Source organism: Sus scrofa, chromosome 3 (genome assembly GCF_054392235.1).
Source record: "Sus scrofa isolate SSC_HxYL_T2T_F1_AM1 chromosome 3, Sscrofa_HxYL_maternal_Yorkshire_Landrace_v2.0, whole genome shotgun sequence".
NCBI lineage: Eukaryota > Metazoa > Chordata > Mammalia > Artiodactyla > Suidae > Sus > Sus scrofa.
Window position 1 is genome coordinate 59,902,082 of NC_139385.1, and position 23,325 is coordinate 59,925,406.

The window sequence follows — 23,325 nt, forward strand, 5'->3', positions numbered from 1 at the left end:
GAGTAGATGTCATGTCTATTGATTTCTTTAATTCAAAGAAAGTCCTGTGTACAGTGATAGAATGTCTTTTCCAAGGAAAGTAATTCACATTTTTTGGAGATAGGATATTATAGATTTCCCCAAGATTTATGGAGGTACAGTATTTCCATTTAGCATTTGCACATGTTCCAGTAATGAGAGGGTTAGTGTCAATTCCAGTACATAATGGTCTTTTATTATTATTTTTTTAATGGCTGCACCTGTGGCATATGGAAGTTCCCAGGGCAGGGACTGAGTCTGCTTCGCAGCTGTGACCTATGCCACAGCTGTGGCAACGCCAGATCCTTAACCCACTGTGCTGGGCCAGGGATTGAATTTGTACCTCCACAGTGACCAGAGCCACTGCAGTCAGGTTCTTAACCCCCTGCACCACAGCAGGAACTCCTACAACTGTCTTGAAGCGAGGGCCCCCAAAAGCCAAAACTAGACAATGATATCCTGAATTGCACAATTTAATACAATACCATTAGATTTTAAACATTTACACGGACAGTTGCAAATCTACTTATTTTAAGCACAATTTATATAATATTTTGACAGACAAAAAAATATGTTTAGAACTATTATATGTACCTGCCTGTTCAGTAGCAAACTTAAATCATAGATTATACCATAGTAAATTTTCTAGAAGGCTAAAAAGAAAAAAATCACAACTTATGTTTAAAATACAATGCTAGTTCACTATTCCCAAATAAAAAAAGAGAGGAGCCATTACATTAGATTCACTTATTTCAAGCTTACATTCATTTGATATTCACATAAAATTCATTACTTGAATGAATGAGTCAAGGAAGTTGGATTTTAACAATGAGTGTTTGAAAGCTTTTGCTGACATTTCAGTCCAGCTAGGAGCTTGATATTTTGAAAAGTATATGTGAAAAGAAACATTAAAATGACACAAAATGTGTTACAGTTATTGTAAAAGTATGAAGAGAAAATATGGATTTTATTCTAATGCTTTAATCCACAGGTATTGCTTCCAAAGTTAACACAGTCAGTGTCTGAGATGCTTCTCTTTTATTTTCACTGAGAACAGGTTCTTGAAAATCAGGTCCACAAAGAAAAGATAGAAGAGGTCAAAGCTGTGTGCATTCCCCACGAGGTCAAGACAGAGCAATTGATAAAACATCATTCCATGTATCACAGCTTTGTTCCTTCCATGGAAATTGGGGCATTTGTGTGAAAATGTGTCTAAACAAAGACCCTGTAAGCATCGCTTCATTTCTTTTGACCCTCAACTTTTTTGGTCCTTTAAAAAAAATCATCTTGCTAATAGTTAGCCATTTACTGGCATATTTTACTCTATAAACATTTTTTGGTACATCTAGTTTGAGAGTAGGTAAGAAATGAGTTAAATAAAAACAGAACATTATTTATTAGCTTTAAGTTTGCTAGTTTTTAATATTTTGGACAAGGTAAACTTTTTCCCACCTTTATTTTACTATTACAAAATGAATGGGATGGAAGAAATTTTCACCATTCGTATTTTTTTTTAAGTTTTATTGGAGTATGGTTGACTTACGTGTTGAGTTATTTTCAGGTGTACAGCAAAGTGAATTGTATACACACACACACATATACATATACATATGTGTACATATCCATTCTTTTTCGTATTCTTTTCCCATATGGGCTATCACAGCGTACTGAGTAGACTTCTCCATGCTCTAGGTCGGTCTTTGTCACTTACCGATTGTGTAGACTGTGGGTGGGAATGTAAACTGGTGCAACTGCTATGGAGAACAGTATGGCAGTGCCTTAAAAAACTAAAGATTGTTTTTTCACTGGATTTAAATATTGTCATTTGGACAACTGTTGCCCAACAAAATTGTAAAACATAATAGCAGTAGAGACCATACTTCCCCATTTCACTCTAGTATAACGTAGTGATGGGTTTCTATGAAAGCATGTGTCTAAAAAGGTTGAAACAAAACCTTATGGTGATGGAGTGGGTAAAATTAATTATGCAGGTAGAGTGCTGGAAAGATGGCACGTCTGAAGTGTCGTGTAGCTGCAGTTCTCAGGAATTAATTAGCTTTACATGTCAACCTTTTCCTCTTCTGTGGTTTTTTAAGAAAGGTGTTTCTTATTCCTAGTTCTTCTCTCAATCCATGTCTGAGAATCGTAGGAATCCCCACATTTAATGGTTCCAAAGATTCCTTTCCAAATATTCCATAGCGTATTGGGCATAGATTAGATTCTGAGCAAATAAATGAGTAAAAAAAAAAAAAATTCTCTTCCTTTAGGTGATAGATGATGTTTTGTAAAGATTCTGAATGCAATATCGCATTTACCATCAAGTTTGGATAAAGCTTTAACAACATGGGACCTTATAACATGTAAAATTATTTAATTTCATATTTTAAAAATTACTCTTGAATTTAATTCATGTTTAATAACAAAGGAGATTATTATTTGATTTTTTAAGAAAATTACAATAAAAAAAGAATTCTAACTTTCCAAACACAACCTTTACTTAATGCCAAACTCTGAAATAACTTCACTTTGTCTACGAATCCCATAAAAGAAATCTTTTCTTTTTTGGAAAAAAAAGTGTTTAGTTTGAATAATTCAGGCTGCCTTTGTGGGATCAAATTTTTCAGATGATCAATTTACTCTGATTTTGTTGACACAGCTCCAGTTATTTCTATGATGTGACTGATGAGAGAGCATTTCAAATTCTAAGATGGATACAAACCATTACATACACACATATATACATAAATATATATATATGTAATATATATTTATGTAAACACATACATAAATATATATATTTAACTCCAGAAAAGGAGCAAAATAATATTTAATGACCAACCTCATGAAAGTTATGTAGACACCAAATGTTCAAGTTGATGGCTTCTTCCCTTTAGGACTTTTACTTTCTGCTTTCTTCTGCATCTTGAAGTTCACTCTATACCATCTGTAGTGGTGGTTTGTCCTGTACCTAAGACTAGCTTTTGCCAAAAAGGTGCCACAGAGCAGCTCTCCTGACACTATATCATCCTCATTAATGAACATCTAAAACTGAGTGTTTTTTTTTTTTTTTTTTTTTTTTTTTTCTGCGACTATGGTGGGGGGGAGGATGGTGGTTTGTCTTTCACTAACCTTAATTGGTGTGTAGCCTCAATGGCTCCATTTCAATTCTAGGACTCATTTGGGTAGTAAGTCAAGGGATTTCTTCTTTTCTCATGAAGCAGAAACTTTACAAACTTCAGCCCACCGTTGCTCCTGTCACTTTTTGCTCGATGGCCGTTTTGATTTATTGCTGTAAGGCTGTGTAATGATCATGCCTTCCTTGCTGCAGGCACTTTCCCCAATGAATACGGTAGTGGTAGACACACTCAGAGGAACCAGATTCCTCTATTAAGATGACTCTACCTTCCTATCCCCCTGGTGTCAAGAAATGCTGCTACACAATGCTCTTTGTATTTGCTCCTTCTGTGCTCAGAATAATACACCTGCAACTGCTACAAGGAAAAACAAAATGCATATTCAGCAAAGGGGGTAGTTCAGACTACGAAAGAAGGAATTACTCTTCACATCAAGAAAATGAGCTGATTAATTCATTGCCCCATTCGCTGGAGGGATGGTAACTTTTTCTCATAACTGTGGCTTGAGAAACTAGACTCGTGGTGCATTTGCAAACAAGGTTGGGATTGTGATGATCCAGTCTCTTTTACAGCTACTTCCTCTTTCCGAAATAAAGATGGAGGCTCCATTTGGCTCTCTGTTCTTTGCGTGGGGCTTTATTCATGTTTGAATACTGAGCAAGACTACCTGGCGTCAAATTGCCAATGAGGATGAGAAGGATCCATGGGAGAGAGAGTGGCTGCTTCAGGGCTGCTTCCTTCTGGCTTGCCTTGGATTGGTGTAACTGCACTATGACCTGGACTCTTGTCCTCCTGAACACTATTTTTTAAAATATATATTTTTATATGCTGCAAACCACCATTCTAGGACTAGCCTGCTAGAGTGCTCTGTGTGAGAAAGCAGTGTTTTATGCAGATGGGGTTATTACAAATTGTCTTCTGTCCCAGAACCTTCTGGGCTGGAATCTATGTTGAGGAAGGCCTCCTGATTGGTGAAAGTCGAGCTCAGAGTTAGGCTCTGCCGAGGCTTCACAGGTGCAAGTTCGTCTAATTTAATGTTTTCATTTTTGACCAGAATGGTCTTATCCATGTTTTCTTCACTGTGTCTTGCAACAACAGCATCAAACATATCTAATTTTGGTGGCAAGGTTCCACTTTCAAATAGATATTTGGCTAGATAAGAGATGCAAATGTTGGATAAGAAGGAGGTGAGCATGGCAAGGGTTTTAAATGGGAATCTCTGATTATATATACCATTTTTTTCAACGTAATAACCAGGGTAAAAGATCAAGGGCTGCAGGTTCAGGTATGGCTCTCCACCGGTTACCCTCAGGAAAAGGCCAGCAATGTACCCTGCCACGGCCCCGTACGTGTTGGTCCCCTTGATGAAGAGCACACAGAGCAGCTGCGGGAAGATAATGATGTAGACGAGGTCGGAGCTGAGGTACCAGAGCCCATACACGGTCTTGGTCAGCAAGGCCATGGCTGTTGCAGACGCACCAAACACGAATACTGTGATCCGCATGACCCAGACGATCTCCCTGTCGGAAGCCTGCAAGAAATCACCATCGAGTCAGTTTTCCTCCAGATGGGCTGAGCATGAGATGCCTTCCTGTGCTTTAAAGCTACTCTAAAGAACCCATGGAATAATAGCCATAAAAAGAATGAGATCATGCCATTTGCAGCAACATGAACAGACCTCGCAATTATCACACTAAGTGAAGTAAGTCAGACGGAGAAAGACAAATACTGAGATCACTTATGTGGGGAATCTCTTTTATTTTCCTTTTCCTTTTCTTTTCTTTTTTGTTGTTTTTACGGCTGCACCTGCGGCATGTGGAAGTACGCAGGCTAGGGGTCAAATTGGAGCTGCAGCTGCCGGACTACATACACTTCAGCCACAGCAATGCCAGATCCAAGCCATCTCTGAGACCTACTCCAGAGACCTGCCTCAGCTCTTGGCAACACTGGATCCTTAACCCACTGAGGGAGGCCAGGGATCAAACCCTCATCCTCATGGAGACCATGTTGAGGTCTTAACCGGCTGAACCACAACGAGAACTCCAGTGATAGTTTTTAATGTGGCCGTGAGGAGGCATGGTACATTTGACTTTCTTTCTCCGTGGAGGATAGCCACCTTAAGAAACAAGTGGGACCATTCCGTTAACTACGCCTAGAGAACCTAGAGAAAGGCAAGCCTGAGTCAAGGAAAAAGGGAAAGTGGGCTACGGGCCCCCAGTGTGCACCACTGTGCTGCTCCACATCCCCCGATTCAATCAGGAAAATCAATGGCGAGGCTATTTCCTGACAAAGGTGGACTCGAGGTTCAAGAGAAGAATAGGACAGCTGTGACACCAATGCCAATGACATAATTACTCACCGCGTGCTGCCTCCCCCAGGGTCCTTGAGTTTCTTATCATTATTTAGTTAAACTCAATGTTTTCTAAAGAATTGCTTAAATTATTGCAATTTGAATATACCTCCTGGGGAACAGTTACATTGACAAGTGCCCTTCAGTATCTGTACTGGATGATAACATGCATTAAAAACAGCATAAAGTGCATCACCATTTAACCTTGTGTGCTGAATCCAAGTAGGATAGGGCTTTCACGCCAAGGAGTAAAAAGTACAGACTAACACCTACACAGGAAGCCCAAGGACAAGACTACCACCAACAACCATGTGATATTAAAAAGGCTCTTCTTACGTTTTGTCTGAATGAGAGCTGGTAGATGTTTCTAGCAAACATAGAACTTGCTGACAAGATGGAAGAGTCCGCTGATGACATGACGGCAGCAGAGACGGCACCGAGACCAAAGTAAGAAATGTACATGGGACAGAGGTACTTCAGGACAATCGGCAAGATCATGTCTGCCTGTTGGTTGTCCTTGGGGGTGTCAGGCTTGTAGGTGGTCTGATTCCAGTCTGTCAATAGAAACAAGAAACACAACCAAGGAGCCCTACACCCATCCATCGGGCCTGTTCTGTGTACCAGAGGCTTTCAAAATAAACTCAGAACACATGGATTAGTCTCAGCAGTAGGGAATCCTATTAGTCTAACTGGGTTTGGTAGTCTAATTACCATGTACTGGTTCAGTGAAATTGTCTCATATATTCTGGCTTCTTCTTTTTTTAAGGGCCGCATGCAAGGCATATGGAGGTTCCCAGGCTAGGGATCTAATTGGAGCTACAGCTGCCAGCCTACCCCATAGCCACAGCAATGTAGGATCTGAGCTGCATCTGTGACCTATACCACAGTCAGGGCAATGCCTGATCCTTTAAGCCACTGAGCAAGGCCAGGAATCGCACCCGCATCCTCATGGATACTAGTCAGGTTTGTTACTCCTGAGCTGCAATGGGAACTCCTCATATATTCTGGCTTCTGATGAACTTGGGTTACATTTAGATTTATCATCAAGACCTGCACAGAATAGGGTGGTGTGTGACTGTTTTATATGTATATTTCTCTTCTGCGATGGTGGCACCACATTGTGCAGAATGATAGGAAATAGTGCTCTTGGGCTGGGGCATGGAGCGATCCCCCAGCCACGTGAAGAGGTGAGCGGACACTTAGGTTTCATCCTTAGTGGTCAGTTACACACACACAAGTGGATCAGGACAGCAGAGGGGCTGTTCTCACCCATCCTCTTCCTGGATAAAGCCTCCTTATTGGAGCTTCCTCCACATTGTTTTTCTCTCAAGTAAAATTCCTTCTTGCATTGAATTCCACCTACTGGAAATAGGCGTGATGGATGATGCACCAAGGACAGTACCTTTGTATTGAGTAAAAAGGGGAAGGAGGAGGCTGACATTTTCAGGACGTTTTTGGACTCAGCGAAAAAAGGACTTGAAGCATAAGTTTATCTGAATGTTTATCTTTTTTATTGTTTCATTATGCTAGCATGTGATCAAGAATACAATGGAAGCTTTAACTGTTCTTTAGCATAGCTCCTTTTTTACTTGCTGGACTTTAATGTTGTGATTATAGGAATAAATGGGAGTGGTTTCCTTTGGCTCCTACCATTTTTCCTCTCCCCCCCCCTTTTTTTTTCCTTCTTCTTTTTCTTTTTGTCTTTTTAGGGCTGCACCCGCAGCATATGGAGGTTCCCAGGCTAGGGGTCCAGTCAGGCTACAGCTGCCGGCCTTCACCACAGCTCACGGCAACGCCAGATCCTTAACCCACTGAGTAAGGCCAGGGATCAAACCTGTGTCCTCATGGATGCTAGTCAGATTTGTTTCTGCTGAGCCATGACAGGAACTCCCTCCCCCACTCTCTATTATAGTTGTTAAAAACCCTTGGATGAGGCCAACTTTACAGCATTAACTGAGATGTTAAGGTACCAGAAATAGCAACCTAGGGTGTGTATCTAACCTAAGGAAAAATAGGCTTTAATTTTTTAGTCTTTTTTCCTACAACACACCCACACCTACACACATCCACCCACACACACCCCCCCACACACACATGGCCAGACCTATTTTCAGACTATGATGTAAATGCTATTTTTTATTCCAAGGCACAAAATCTCTTTTGTCAGCCACCTTCCTGAGTATTCATTCACGTCATGGATGAACTGTGGACTGGAGAATGTACACTATGAACCATGACTTAAAAATTAAATAATCCAGTAAGCATCTCTACCCATTAAAAGTCAAAGGAACCAAGTGAGCATTACCCTGGGTCATTTTTATAAAACACAGCAGTGTGAAAAGTAAACTTCCTTAATCTGCTTTGATTGCCTCTACCTGGAGGACTCCTTGGATTTGGGGTGAATGTACTTTCATGAAATACTCCTGAAAGCCATCTATTACAGGAGCATGAGGGTCAAGAGTAATTAACAGTAGAATCAAAGTAACCATTAACTGTGTGGGGGCATAAGGGACAGTGTTGGGGGGGCAGCGGTGTGGGGATTGGTCACTTGGGTGAAGCCTGAGTGGATTAGATAAGCTGAAGAGGTTTACCTGTTGATGCTCCAATGGCTCCAATGAGTATGGGTGGCAGGGCCATCACCATGCACCCGAAAGCTGCCAGGAAGGACAGCACTTGGGCATAGGTGGCTGAGGATGAAGACAAAACCCTCTGGAAGTAGGCTTGCCACGGGATTCCTCCCAGCATCTGTGTGAAACCAGGAGACTCAGAATGAATTGGAGGCAAATAGTATCTATTAGGTGTTTTTAAAATGAGGGTTTTTGTTTTGTTTTGTTTTGTTTTTTTACAGTCACATTTAGTCATAGCAGCCGCTCTGAAGAATAGAAAAGAGTTCTACATGCTACTCATCTCCACTGCTGTCATCAAGTTGGTTGTCCTAGTTTCAGTTAGGGACATTTCTCAAGTTCTCTTCCTTCAGCATTAAGTAGCACAGTGTTTTCTTTTCCTTAATTTACCTACCTTGGGCTACATTGCAACAGCCCAGGAACCTTCAGTGTGTGCTCATCAGGAGGGTCCAGCAAAACCATCTCCAAAGAACAATTAAGATGATTCCGAAACCATGAACTTGTGGGTTTTTGTTTGTTTGTTTTTGCATTTTAGGGCTTGGCTATACTTGCGGCATATGGAAGTTCCCAGGCTAGGGGTTGAATCAGAGCTATAGCCGCCAGCTTACACCACAGCCGCAGCAACGCAGGATTCGAGCCACGTCTGCAACCTACACCACAGCTCACGGCAACAATGGATCCTTAACCTACTGAGCGAGGCCAGGGATTGAACCTATGTCCTCATGGATACTGGTCGGGTTCATTACCACTAAGCCACGGTAGGAACCCCTGAAACCACGAAATTTAACCTGAGTCCAGATAACCCAATGGATGTTTCTGGATTCCTACCACATGCCAGACAATGGAATGGTTGTCAGAGCCCAAACATGAGGGGAAATGCTTCCGGCTCTTGAGATCACCATCCACTGAGAGAGTCAATGCATTGTGGCATTTGCCAGAGGACTTAACACAGTACAGAGTGTGAAGAAGATGCTAGAATTTCTCTCTATACTCATTTTACCTTGTACCCACATGTTATATTGTTTTCTTAAATGATTCACACGATGTGCTGGGCTGGTACATCTAAGCAATTTATAATTCCTTATCCCTACATTGGGGGTGTGCTTAACATTCTTACTGAGGATATGCAATAATAAAGAGTGGAGCCATTGAACTAGAGTGTGATTTGTTGATGCTGCCACATACGTGACACTGATAAGAGACAATTAATCACTGGGGGGCAACAGAGGAAGGCAGAAAGGTGGGAGGAGGGGAGCGGCAGGGTAACCAGGAAAGCCTACAGTGACGGCATCTGAGCCCATCTGTAAGCATCGAGGTGGAGATGGAGAGAGAGGAATGTTCTTGGGAAAGAATCCAGCATGAAAAAAAAAAACAAAATAAAAATAAAAATAACAAAGAAGCAGCCATGAGACCATCACACATGTGGTACAAGCAGAGGTCAGGGTGTGTGGAAGTGGAAAGAGAGTAACTATTCATGGTATGGATGAGTGAACTGATGGAGTGAAGTTGCTTCTTTGATGGTCTGTCTCAGAGGCTCTAAATTCTGGAATGTTTGCCTTGTTTATCATTGTCACACCTGTGCCAGTCAGAATGTCTCACATATTGATTCCAGAACAACTTCCTTTTTATAAAAGTCATACATGCTCAAAAGTTTAAAAAAAAAATTAAAAGAAGAAATTGTAAAATTCATAATCCCATGCCTCAAATCTATATGCTTCCAAAACTTTTCCTTTTGTTTTGCAACCTGTTAAATCTTCCATGTCAATACATATGCATAAATAATTTCAATGACTGCATGAATTGATATATCATAACTTACATCCTGATGTCTCTGGACATTTAGGCTATCCAGATTTGGAAGCAAGATAAACTCTGGTGTCCAGTGATGAACAGAATCTCCAACGGAAAGGTGGAAAGTGGGCATGAAATGTGGGTGGACCACCTGTGGGGAGACCAGTGAGGGACCATCATGACAGGCCAGGGGATGGAGCGGCTTCATCTCACGTAATTTGGGACGACCAAGATGGTACCCTTGAGGGTACCTTGACAAGTCATTTCCATGGCAACTGGAAGAGCAGTGACCAGTGGCGAAAGGTTTCAAGGCTCATGTCTATAGTTTATTTATTCATGTTAGAGCAGAAAATCAAAGAAGAGGCAGGAGGCTGAAGTGCTGAGACTTCGGGTGAGTTTTACTGACCAACAGATTGGCCAGGAGCACTCAGGATCCCCGCTGCTTGGGGAGCAGCTGGTTATATAGGAAAAGGGGTAGTTTCTATTTTTACCACAGGTTTGTTCTTGGGCTAAGTCAGTATTCAGGGGTTGGAGGAGACAATCTCCTTATGAATGTGGGTAATGGTTTGGAGTGGGCATAGAGGGAAGTTGTAAAGGAACAGCCCTTGAGGAATGATGATTTAACTGGTCTCCAAGGCAGCTCATTGTTGAGGGAGGGATCAGCCTTCTTGACTCTAAGTCTGATTAGAGTTTTGGTGGTGCCTAGCAAGTCATGTCTGATTTCCCACCTAAGAAGTCCTTCCACATCTGTCATTTCATTTCAACTTATCTTTCAATTTGAAGAATCACCGTGACTTGGTCCCAGAGTTTTTTGTGATGGGTGCTTTAGCAAACATGGGATAGAAAGCCTTATCTTGAGGAGGAGTAAATTCAAGGACTAAAGTGTGGTGTAGGAGAAAGGCCTTGGGGTCTTGGTTCTCTATTACAATCTGTCAATGCATCAGTGGTGTGATTGATAAGCAACACATTGCCTAGCTTTTTTTTTTTTTTTTTGGCCACACCCATGGAATGCAGAAGTTCCTTGGTCAGGGATTGAACCTGTGCCACAGCAGTAACTAGAGCCACAGCCGGATCTCTAACCTGCCAAGGCACCAGGGACCACCCTGCCTCATTCTTCTAAGGCTGATCATCTCCCTCATATAATCATAACAATATCTGCCATGAAGGCAAAATTACACACACATAAAATACGAATCCCCTTTTCCATTCAATTTATAATCTTGTAATCGTTAACTCACTCCAAAGAATTTCAACCAGTACACTTCCTAACAATCCTTGGGGAAAAGAGCCCCCCCCTCCCATTCACTGGAAACATTAGTTTGTCTATTTTCCTGCCTTCTTGCCAAGAAATTCCTCACTGGGGCAGACATGTCTACTTCTAGTGTTACAATATAGCAAAGTGCCACAAACACAAAGTGAAGTCACAAAATATTGTGACTCTTCTAAAAAGGAAACCGACATAAACCATTTCCCCTTCTTTTTGATAAAAATTAATCTAGGGCTTACTATAAAATCAAATATATTATTATTTTTTTAAACTATATAACCCCTCTAACCAGCAAAATCCCCAAATCACAAAATCTGGGAGGTTCTTTTGCCCTCCCTGACCCAGACTGTGATCTGCCTTGATTTCTTCCATGCCCACTGCTCAAGGCCAACACCTTTGCCCCAAGGTCTGCATGTTCATAGCTACCTGGCCTCCTGGCCTTCTTTCTTGGCCTCCGTCCTAGGGGATACCTCCCTTCCCACGTGTTTCATGCCCTTGAGGCCTCTTGACACTGCTAATTCCACGGCACTGTAATTAGAGACTGAATGAGCTACTCATTTCAGAAGAAGCTGGCTTTTGGTGTCTTCATCCAAGCTCCAAGATGGTATGGCTCTCAGACTGGGGATGGCATCTGGTGGTACTTAGAGCACAAGAGAAGTGTGGACCCACCATGCATAACCCTTGGATGTGAGCCTTGACACCTGTCAGCTCTCATAGTCAGTGGTTCAATCCTTCTTCCAGTAGAAAGCACTCAGCCCAGAAGGGGACAGGAGCCAGCAGGGGAAATGGACATTAACATCTTGGAGGTGCGCTGGATTTGGGGGCGGGTAAGACTGGGTTCCTTGGTAAGGGCGACACTTACCAACAACAGGAAGCTGTCAAGCCACGTGTAGACTTCAAAGGACTCAATGGTCCCCAGCCAAGGCTTCTGGTACTTGGTGTGTAGGGCCGTGAACCCGATGTCGGTGACCGCAGAGTTAGAGAGCGCAAAGGGGACACTGATCCACTGTAAGCAGAGCGCAGGGGAGTGTTAGGCTCTGACTGTCTATTTTTTTTTTTTTTTTTTTATTTTTTATTTTTTTTTTGTCTTTTGTTGTTGTTGTTATTGTTGTTGTTGTTGCTATTTCTTGGGCCGCTCCCTCGGCATTATTGTTGTTGTTGCTATTTCTTGGGCCGCTCCCGCGGCATATGGAGGTTCCCAGGCTAGGGGTTGAATCGGAGCTATAGCCACCGGCCTACGCCAGAGCCACAGCAACGCGGGATCCGAGCCGCGTCTGCAACCTACACCACAGCTCACGGCAACGCCGGATCGTTAACCCACTGAGCAAGGGCAGGGATCGAACCCGCAACCTCATGGTTCCTAGTCGGATTCGTTAACCACTGCGCCACGACGGGAACTCCCGGCTCTGACTGTCTAGATCTGCAAGGTTAGCCTCCTGTTTATCACTGTCTCCTGGGACTCTGCATGACTCAGTTGTTTAGGGAAGGATCTGGAAGCATGTTCTCCGTGGACACCATGAACCACAGATTTAGAAAAGCTAACTTTACGTGTTCTCAGACTCTGTGCTTAATTATACCTCGTGGTATCAACTGCTGAAAACCTTTGGGAAGAAAAGGTTGAATTTGAGAACTTCATATATCTGTACGCATAAACTTTTGGTGTTTTCTTTGAATTAGAGGAAGCTATCCATTCCTTTAAAGTGACGAGGAAAGATCTAATTGAGAAACTGGGGGTGGGGTGAAACAAAACTTGGAGGGTGAGTCTAGCATCGATGAGGAGAAGGAGGAGGTGAGGGGAGAGCAGATCTGGGTGGAGCGAGGTGTGACAGAGGCAAGGACCACTTAGGGTGCATGTGTGTGTGTGTACCTGAGTGTGAGTATGCATATGCGTGTGTGTGTGTGTGTGTGTGTGTGTGTGTGTATGTATGTGTGAACGTGCACCTGCTTGGTGACAGGGCTGGCCGGCCTGGGGTGACACCAGAAATGGAAGAGAGAAAGATGGGTGTGTGGGGAGAGCCCTGACCTGCTGGCTATGGGGGTGTGTATTTTGTTTTGTAGACACTTGGAAGTGAGAGCAATTTCTTCTGAGTTTTAAAAAGATTTTTGGCAGGATTTCTATCCTATCTAATTCTTCTATTGTAGAGGTAAACAGAAGAAGGGAGTGAGGGGGCAGGAGGTCAGAAAGAGCAGGAGGTGGCCTAGGAATTCCATCCAAGGCCTGAGATAGAGTGACGGTATTGGTACCAGATGAATTTAGAAGAGAATCAACAGCCCTTGATTAAAATGTGAAGAACAAGGTCAGAGGGAAACGTCCCAGGTGACCTCATGCTTACAGCTATGCAGCTCCAAGGATGATGACAAAAATCAACAGAATTGGAGAATCTGAGAAGAGGACACTGTTTTAGGTGGAAATGGATTAATTCCATACGTACACAAAGCAAGCTGAAGTCTGGGAAACAAAGCATGGTTGGCCTTTCCAAAGACAAATAGTGCCTTAACTAGCAACCAACAGAATGAATTCCTTGTCACTTTAGTCATATTTTGTAGCAGAAACTGCTCTGAGATCTTTCCCTACGTAGATCTGCCATCTTTACACCAGCACACGAGATTTGTGTGCCTGCGTGTTTTCAGTTCTGGTTTCAGGCAAAGCCATGAGAATTTACATCATCAATAAATAGATGCATTCCCTGGGGTAGTGTTTCTTAGAATACAAGTGTATTGGTTACTAGAGCTGTCACTGCCAAACTAACTCCACCTTCGATGTCCTGAACAGAGATTTATTTCTGGAAGTTTATGGTGATGCTAAGGAAAGTTCAGAATTTCAGCCCTGTCTACTGCTTTTGGTAATTTAAAAACAAAAAAGTGGGAGTCTGCACCCAAATTAAATATATCTTGAGTTAAAGTATAAGTGAATTCCATGGCATGTAAATAAAATATCTGGGATAACAAGAAAAAATATTATAATCGTTGCTAGAATATGTAAACCATAATTGTAATGGTAGTCAGTTCTTTTATATTATTACAGATACTGGACAGTAAAAAATCAAAGCAAACAAACAGGTGTGAGAGTCACTCATTTTTCATTTCCAAGTGTCTAGTGAAAAGCTTTTCATCATGAGCAAAATATAAACCAATGAGGAGAATAAAGGGTGTTTGATCATCCCTGGGAAAATGAGCCATGGTCTGCAGGCTTGGCTTGCACTGAAGGTGCCCTTTGAACCAGGACATTGCCTGACAGGGAACACACCTGAGACGATGTACCTGCAAGAACATGTTAGAGCCCCCGCAGCAGCATGGACACACAATTTCCGTCACATTTCCTTTGATATGGCTCAGGGGTTGGATATTATTACATGTATAATTACGATCCTCACCTTTTTTTTTTTTTTTTTTTTTTTTTGTCTTTTTAGAGCCGAACTTGCAGCGTATGGAAGTTCCCAGACTAGGGGTCAAATAGGAGCTGCAGCTGCTGGCCTACATACACCACAGCAATGTCAGATCTGAGCCATGTCTGTGACCTACATCAGAGCTCACTGCAATGCCCTGATACTTAACCCAGTGAGCAAGGCCAGGGATCAAAACTGCGTCCTCATGGATGCTAGTCTGAGTCATTTCCCCTGAGCCACAACAGGAACTCCAAATCTTCACATTTTAAGATGTGAGTATGCAATGCCTCGACATTGACTAAAATGTGTTCATGACACATAAAATGTGTCTAATGTGATTCTAGTAATTCTTATTTTGTAATGATACAGAGATTTTTACTTAAGCAAACACATACATATATTACCTAACTTAACTTAGAGCTTATAAGCAATATATAATAGGATGATTACAATGAGTTTCCATCAAATGCAGGCATGAAGGAAAGGAAGCCCTAGACCTTACTAATACTTAACTGAGGGCTACTTTCTGTCATAATCTCACAAACTGACTAGACATTTCATCCAATTCATTCAAAGAGAAATGAAAAATTTCAAACAGTATACGGCTTACTGTGTATTATTCACGATGGGAAAATAGCATTTCCATTAATTTTTGCTGAGTTAATACAAAATACTATGTTGCCTTTGACAAAGGAAGGAAAGAAGGAAGGAAAGGGGGAGGGAGGGGGGACGGAGGGGGGAAGGGAGGGAAGGGGGAGAGAGAAAGGAAAGGGGGAGGGGGGGAGAGAGGAAGGAGGGAGGGGGGAGGGAGGGAAGAGGGAGGGAGGAGGAAGGAAGGAGGGAGAAGAAAAGGAGAAAGAAAGCCTGAGCACTGCCCCCCTTACCAGTCCCACGAAGATGCAGAAGAGCTGGACCACATCCGTGTAGGCCACGGAGTAGAGCCCGCCCACCAGCGTGTACAGAGTGGCGATCAGTGCGGAGACGATGATGGACGCGTGCACATCCGTGTTAATGATCACACTGATGGTGGCTCCTGGAAGGATTAGAGAAAAAGTTCAGGTGAAGGTTCACGCTGAAATTCTTAAAAACTTAAGAAACCGAACATGCATGTGTGTATTTCTATTTATAAACCAACAGATGCCTAAAAATGTTCTTTCTCTCTGAAATTAGTGCTTTGCTCCCTGATTTCTATGGGGACACCTGAAATTCATGACATGGTTGCAGAATGCTGAGACATAGTAAATTTAATATTACTCTGAGCTCTTGCAATAGTGCCACTGACCACCTGAGATGCTGACTTAATTGAACACATGCAGTATATTCACATCCATGAGAAATACATGCTTTCATGATAAGGAGTCTCCCATCTCCACATTTTACCAGTGTTCATTTGCTCTTTTGCATGAACTCTGCCCTCTGTAGACTTTTATCAGATGATGTAGGGTGCAATGTATCAAGATTTGAAGCAAATTTATAGGGGAACATAATAAAATTGGTAAATTGCATCTTCCATTTATTCCAAGGTTGTGAACGACTCCTTTTTTGTGTGTTTGGTGGAACATTCCAGTCACGTCCCTGGAACAGCCATGTCCTGAAGAGGCCTAGATTTCAGTATCCCATTTTAAGCACTTTTCCTCATCAAAATGTTAAACCTGCCTTGGACAGCAACCTATGTTTTTCTTTATGACTTTGTTTATTGTGTGTGTTGGTGTCTGTGTTCCCAGAGAACATCATGCTATCGATAGTTGGGTCACTGTGGTTCCTGGGCTGCCCGTTCAGAATTTGCTTGTTGCTCCACAAACTCTGTCCCTTCTGTTCTCACAAGCAATATAGCTTATCTTTCATGTTATAAAATGCAGCCATTATATTCCTATCATGTTAATGTACATGCAATGGATATTTGATTTCTTTGAATCATTCATGGCAATCTTCCATTCAACCGCCACCTCTCAATTGTCTGCTGATAGCATAGGCGACCCACTGAGACGAAAACTCACTGTCTCAAAGAGCAATGTATTTAGACCTAAGATAACCATAGAAAATATTTTGCAAGACATTTTTTTTTCTTGGTGCTTTGGCTTTGGTAACAAAATTAAATTAATTCCTTGAGTAAAAACCAACTGAGAAAAGAAAAAGCCTGGTTAGGAAGTGGAGGATGAAGATGAGGGAAAGAGGTCAATTATTTATAAGGGACTTTTGATCATGGTCTGAATTTTTATTGTAACTTTTATTGTATGGATAGTCAAGAAGTTATTTTACTCTCTTATGATTATTTACTTCCTGCTGGAACTTTAGCTGCAATTCTTTGCTATTCATCTTGGGTCTAGTTCTCTGCTTTGGTGATAACATCTTAAAGTTATACCCCAAGAATTATGAGCTGTCCAATTATTACCTGCCTCTTTTGGACACTGTTTAATTTCCCACCCATTTGTGGAATTTCTCTTAATGCTACACCTCCAAAATGTAGAGAGGCTTATGCTACAGAAGGAAGATCACTGGAAGAGCAGCCTGAAGATTTAGGATCCTAGTAAATGCAGCCATTTGGTTGCAACTCAGCCTTTTGAATGTTCACCCACTTATGAATTTTTTCCTTTAAAATATTTTCTAAATCATTCCATCATTTGTAATGAGTAAAATAAAAATCATACTTCCAGATCTGTTGCAAAATATTAGTTTACTCATGCTACTAGCAAACAAATACACTGCAAATAAAGTTATAAAACCATACTGAATTTTAGCTGTGAAAAGTGTCAATACACATTTCCCTAAGAAGCTGTAAGCATGTTGTCTGTTTAGACCAAAAAGATAGTTTAAGATTCTTCTAATTTTCAGTGTGGACTATGTACATTTATAGTAAGGTGGTGACAGAGCCAATAAATGCTAACTTGCAATTTTTCCCAACTATTATTTTTGAAGAAAATAGAGGTATTAATTGGAAATTCACACACATTCCTTTTACCAGAGTGTGTATGTCAAGAACAGCAGTAGTGATTTCACAAATGTTTGCTCTGTGTGAGTCTGTGTGTAGAGAGAGAAACACATTTTACATTCGTGTTGACTTGTACACACACATGCAGGCACATACATTTACAAAAATCACTAATTGAAGCAACATTCAGAGTTTTGACATTCTGTTTTCTATTTCCAAAAGACTTTAAAAATAATAACTTATTCCTTCTCTTCTCCAGGGCTCTGTTATAGAACTTGATCTTTATTCAGGGAGAGTGAACATTCTGCATTCTGTGATTCATTTAGCCCACTCCTTTTTTGATTTCTCAGCAGACCTTTTGTTCTAAAACCAATTTTTTTTTTCATGTTGAAGCCAATCACAAATCAACCACCGTTGCTTCTCAGTTAATGAGAACAAGGTGGGAAGAGGGGTGTATTTTTCTACAAAATTTCATTCGGAATGTATAGTGGTTACCTAGCACCAGGAAAATGCTACATTTTTTTCACTGAGTTATTACAGTACTTTTTTTTTTCTTTTTCTTTTTAGGGCCTCACCCATGGCACATGGAGGTTCCCGGGCTAGGGGTCAAATTGGAGCTACAGCCAGATACGAGCCATGTCTGCGACCTACACCACAACTTATGGCAATGTCAGATCGTTAACCCACTGACTGAGGCTAGGGATTGAACCCTCAACCTCATGGTTCCTAGTTGGATTTGTTTCTGCTGTGCCATGATGAGAACTCCCTGTTACAGTATTTTTAAGTATCAATTTCTCTTCTTTTCTAATCTAGCCATTCTTTCATTTTATAGCTGGAGGCCAAGAAAATACGATATGAGTATTCAGGGGTCTAAAGAAAGAGTGAAAATGATGTAAACTAACATCTGATACTAGAGAGATCAGGTCTAATGATGATCCTGAAGCCAGAGGACAAGTTTGTGGTCTGACATGTAACACAAGAGAGGCATTTTATCTAATTTTTGGCCACTCCAGTCTGGCTGCAGATGCAAAGCCCCTTATTTCCATTTGTAAGGTGAGTTGAGAGTAACACACACACACGCGAATGCCTGGGTGTCACACAGGAACACAGCTCACTGGGGAAGGAAGTCAACCCTTATTCGAGGGTTTAGATTTCCTCTCGATGAAAGGGTAGGCTATCACGCTCTCCCACAATCCCACCAAAACCTCTTGTGTTCTAAGTCTTACAAGTAGGCTGAGAATCCAAGGACTGAGGACTGTTGTCCTTAGCTCTGCTTGATCTTGGCAGTAAGTTAGACCATCAAGAGTCTAAGTCCATTTTCCAAGCCCCTAAACACGTCGACAATCCAGCACCCTGGGGGGTAATGGACTTCACTGAAAAAGTAAGGAATGCTGTTTTTCCTTTTTCTCTTTTGGAGAAAGTATAGCTATGGGTATGTCATCCATGCATTCATTCATTGGTGATAAGACCCTGTCAACCAGACACAGGTCCTGCCTTTGAGAAATTTGCCATCCTTTTTCAAGGTTGGAAATTAGGAAATAAACAGGCAGGTAATCCAATAAAGTGATAAATCTAAGGAAAACAAAATTCCCGGTGCCTAAGAAAGCCCATAGAAAGATGCTGGCAAGTTCAGGATGACTGTTCTGGGGGAGAGACATCTGTAGAAAATCTGAAGGCAGTTCCTGGTTGCCTAGCAAGGAAGTGGGGGGGGTGAGCTCAGAGCAGAGGGCTGGTGGCTTGCATATTGTCAGAGGTGCCACTCTGGAAGAAGGAAGGAAGAGAGACTCAGAGCCCAAGGCATGAGAAGCCTTCCTACCTGGGTTTAAAAGTCTGGTTTTCAGCAGGAAAGAGGCGTGATCAGATTTTGGAAGGACAGGTATGGCATATGTGGAGGATGTTTTGCGGCATATGCATATGTGACATATATATATATGAGGCGTACGTGTATGCATACAGGTGTATGTGGCATATGTTTTAGAAAGGACACGTCTGGCATATGTGATGTACGTATATGGGGCATATGTCTATGGGGCTTATGTGTACGTGGGGCATATGTGTATGGGGCATATGTGTATGTGGGCTTATGTGTATGTGGGGCATATGTATATGGGGCATGTGTCTGTGATGTGTGTGTAGGGGGCGTATGTATATGTGACGTGTGTGTATGGGGCATATGTGTATGGGGGTATGTGTATGTGACATATGTCTATGTGACATATGTTTTGGAAGGACGGGTCTGTGTATGTGGTGTATACATATGTAACCTATGTGTATGGGGCATATGTGTATATGGGGTATATGTGTATGGGATGTATGTTTATGGCGCGTATAGGTCTATGGGGTGTATGCATATGGGGCGTATGCATATTTGAAGTATGTGTATATGTGACGTATGTGTATATGGGGCATATGTGTATATGGGGCGAATGTCTATGAGGCATATATATATACAAACACACACATATATATACACACACACATACACACACACACACACACACATATATGGGTCATGGGTATATGTGACGTATGTCTATGGGGCTTATGCTTTGGAAGGATGGGTCCAGTGTCTGTGGAGGTTTCCAGGGAAGAGCAGCCTTGTCAATGGGGAGATGGTGGCATTGATCCAGGTGAGGGAGAAAGCAAAGCTGTGAACCTGATGTGCTCTAGCCCGAGTGATATACCCGGGACACCGTTTCGAGGGCGCTTACCTAAGGCAGAGAAGATGGCCGCAGCCCAGAACATCTCCCCCATCAGTGCAGGGATGAACAGGAGCCCGCCCATGCGCTTCCCGTAGATCTGCTGAAATGGGTCTAACATGGTCACGTACCCCTTAGAACGCATGGGTTTCGCAAAGAACAGACCACCTGAGGGAAATTCAAGCAAGCGTTAAAGAGAAAATAAAAAAATCTGTGATGTAATAGTCCTTGCCAATTTTTCACTATGTTATGCTTTCTCAAGGGAAATGAGTTTTTCAGAACACGTGTGTGTGTTGAAGAACCAGCATGCAAAATCTAGGAACAAGAAATATTTAGCAACCAAGTGGAAATTTCTTTTTCCTTCTTCCTTCCTTCCTTCCTTCCTTCCCTCCCTCCCTCTTTCCTTCTTTCTTTCTTTCTTTCTTTCTTTCTCTTTCTTTCTTTTTTCTTTCTTTCTCTTTCTTTCTCTCTCTCTTTCTTTTTTTCTTTTCCTTTCTTCCCTTCTTCCCTTCGCCCCCCTTCCTTCCTCCCTCCTTCCCTCCCTTCCTTCTCTCCTTTCTTTCTTTTTTGGTTTTGTTAAGGCTGCACCTGTGGCATATGGAAGTTCCCAGGCTAGGGGTTGAATCAGAGCTACAGCTGCCAGCCTACAGCCACAGTCACAGCAATGCAGGATCCGAGCTGCATCTGTGACCTACACCACAGCTCATGGCAATGCCAGACCCTTAACCCGCTGAGCGATGCTGGGGATAGAACTCACGTCCTTATGGATACTAGTCAGGTTGGTTACCGCTGAGCCACAAAGGAAACTCCGTAAATTTCTCAATAAAATTGTCACTGTGTGCACCCAAGCTGTACATGGTAGAGCAGAGGCACATAGGTTGAAAACATCGACGTTTTAGTTTCACTCACTAAAACGTTTTCATGCATTTGTATCCCCCAGCAGAGCATTCAGACATTTGATTAAGTATAAGAACCAATAAAAGTAGTCTAACTGCAGAATTCCCACTGTGGCTCAGTGGATTAAGAACCTGGCTAGTATCCATGAGGATGTGGGTTCAATCCCTGGCCTCATTCAGTGGATTAAGGACCCAGTGTTGCTACAAGCTGTAGCCTAGGTCACAGGTGCAGCTCAGATCCTGCACTGCTGTGGCTGTGGCTGCGGCCTGCAACTGCAGCTCTGATTTGACCCCTAGTCTGGGAACCTCCATACGCTGTAGGTGTGGCCCTAAAAAAAAAAAAAAAAAAAAAAAAGGAAAAAAAAAGTAGTTCTAACTGCAAAAATAACTAGGAGCTCTTTGTTATATAATATTCTTGACCTTTTATTCATTTGATTTACAAAAGGAAAACTGATTCATTTCTAATGATATGGCCATGCTATTTTTGAAAGAAAAAAGCATCATTATGCTAAGAAATTCACTGTTCTGATAGTTCTGAGATCAAGGGAATTCTTTTTTACATATTCCATAATTGAGATCCAACAGTTTAAACATGAATGTTGCCAATTTCTGATAATGGCCCTTTAGCTCCTGGCAGCATCTCCCACAGCTGTGAGTCCCATCATTTTGATGGTTACTCGTACTCCTGATTTTTATGCTTTACTTTCTGAGTCACTCAGGTCCATTTTTGCTTACCTAAAATCAGACTAAGAGAATATCCAATTGGTGCCTGAGCCCAAGCCAGACCATAGTCTGGTACATACACTGCTTCGGCTGTCCCGTTGATGTAACCTCCTCCGACCCAGGTGGCTGAAACAGAACAAAAAGTGAGGGGAAAGCACTGTCGCACCAATCATTCCCCTAGACCTGCTCAGCCCCACACAGGGAGCAGTGGAAACATGGCTGGTCTGAATTGAAGTGTCTTAAGAGTGTAATATGCACACTGGATTTCAAAGACTTAGCAGGGAAAAAGAAATACAAGATTTCTCCATATTTTTTGTATTGATTACATGGCAAAATTAAAACATTTTCCATGTACTGAGCTAAGTAATTCTATTATGCACATTAATTCACCTCTTTTCTGTTTTTAAAAGTGGTATGTAGAAAATTGAAGATAATATTTATGGCTTACATTATATTTCCATTGCAGAGTGTTGCCCCAGACATTTTCTTAATTCACTTAGTCATCAACACCTTTAAATGGTATTATTGTATCATAAAGTCCCAGATCTTATACAATATATGCTACGACTATTTCCAGTCTCAATAATACATCCCCACCTCCCCAGCCTCCATAACATGAGGTCAAGTGTCTTCGTTTCAATGTCCTTTTGTTTTAATTGTATTGATCTTTCTTTTTCATTGGTTATGACTATTGTCTTCAAGGAGTGGTGTGTGTGTGTGTGTGTGTGTGTGTGTGTGTGTGTGTGCCCGCATGTGTGTGCATGGGCACGCGTGGTTGTGGGTGCATGTGATCTAACTATAGAGTCACTTGGTAACCGTGCTGGGTGTGTAGGATTTTGGCAAGTTTGTTCTGCATTATAACTAAGTTGGACTTACAACCTTCAACTGTTAAGGGAGTGGAGGAATCAGGCTACCACTTTTCCTGACAGGTGTCCTAAAGTGAGCTGAATTACCTTTTCCTCTTCTGTCTTCCCAAGAACCTGGCATACACTCAGGGCTCGACCTAAGGCTAATGGGCATGCAGCCTTCAGGAGAATGTCTAACCTCAGCTGCATACCCATTATCAATTCTTTGTTCTAATCTGGGTCTTTCAGTAAGATATTTGATATTTCATAAGAATAATAAGAAAGATGCCTTCTTCAGTTATTATTTAATGATACTTCTGTAGCATAACAGCTAAAGAAGGGAGGACACAGAACCAAAGAAAACTCATTTTGATTAAACAGGTTTGGGCTGGAGTTCCCATCATGGCTCAGCGGAAATGAATCTGACTAGTATCCATGAGGATGCAGGTTCGATCACTGGCCTCACTCAGTGGGTTAAGGATACAGCATTGCTGTGAGCTGTGGTATAGGTCAATGATGTGGTTCGGACCCCACATGGCTGTGGCTGTGGTGTGGGCCGGCAGCTGTATGTAGTGCTGATTCGACCCCTAACCTGGGAACCTCCATATACTGTGGGTGCGGACCTAAAAAGACAAAACAAAAAACAAACAACAAACCGAAAAC

The 23,325-nt window shown here is 41.9% G+C and overlaps 1 protein-coding gene across 2 annotated transcripts in view; it reads right to left on the reverse strand.

Annotated features, from left to right (window-relative positions):
• Positions 1–475: 475 nt before the first annotated feature.
• SLC5A7 (solute carrier family 5 member 7) overlaps positions 476–23,325 on the reverse strand; it is a 28,791-nt gene continuing 5,941 nt past the window's right edge. The window contains exons 3-10 of one of the 2 annotated variants that reach the window (XM_021087111.2): positions 21,830–21,943; positions 20,211–20,366; positions 15,455–15,603; positions 12,047–12,190; positions 9,946–10,068; positions 8,094–8,247; positions 5,839–6,056; positions 476–4,683 (exon numbers count right to left, since the gene is read on the reverse strand). In XM_021087111.2, the coding sequence (XP_020942770.1) occupies positions 4,057–4,683; positions 5,839–6,056; positions 8,094–8,247; positions 9,946–10,068; positions 12,047–12,190; positions 15,455–15,603; positions 20,211–20,366; positions 21,830–21,943 (1,685 nt within the window). In that variant the 3' untranslated portion in view covers positions 476–4,056. The remainder of the gene's footprint in view (positions 4,684–5,838; positions 6,057–8,093; positions 8,248–9,945; positions 10,069–12,046; positions 12,191–15,454; positions 15,604–20,210; positions 20,367–21,829; positions 21,944–23,325) is intronic. The other variant, XM_013995896.3, reaches the window with a different exon arrangement.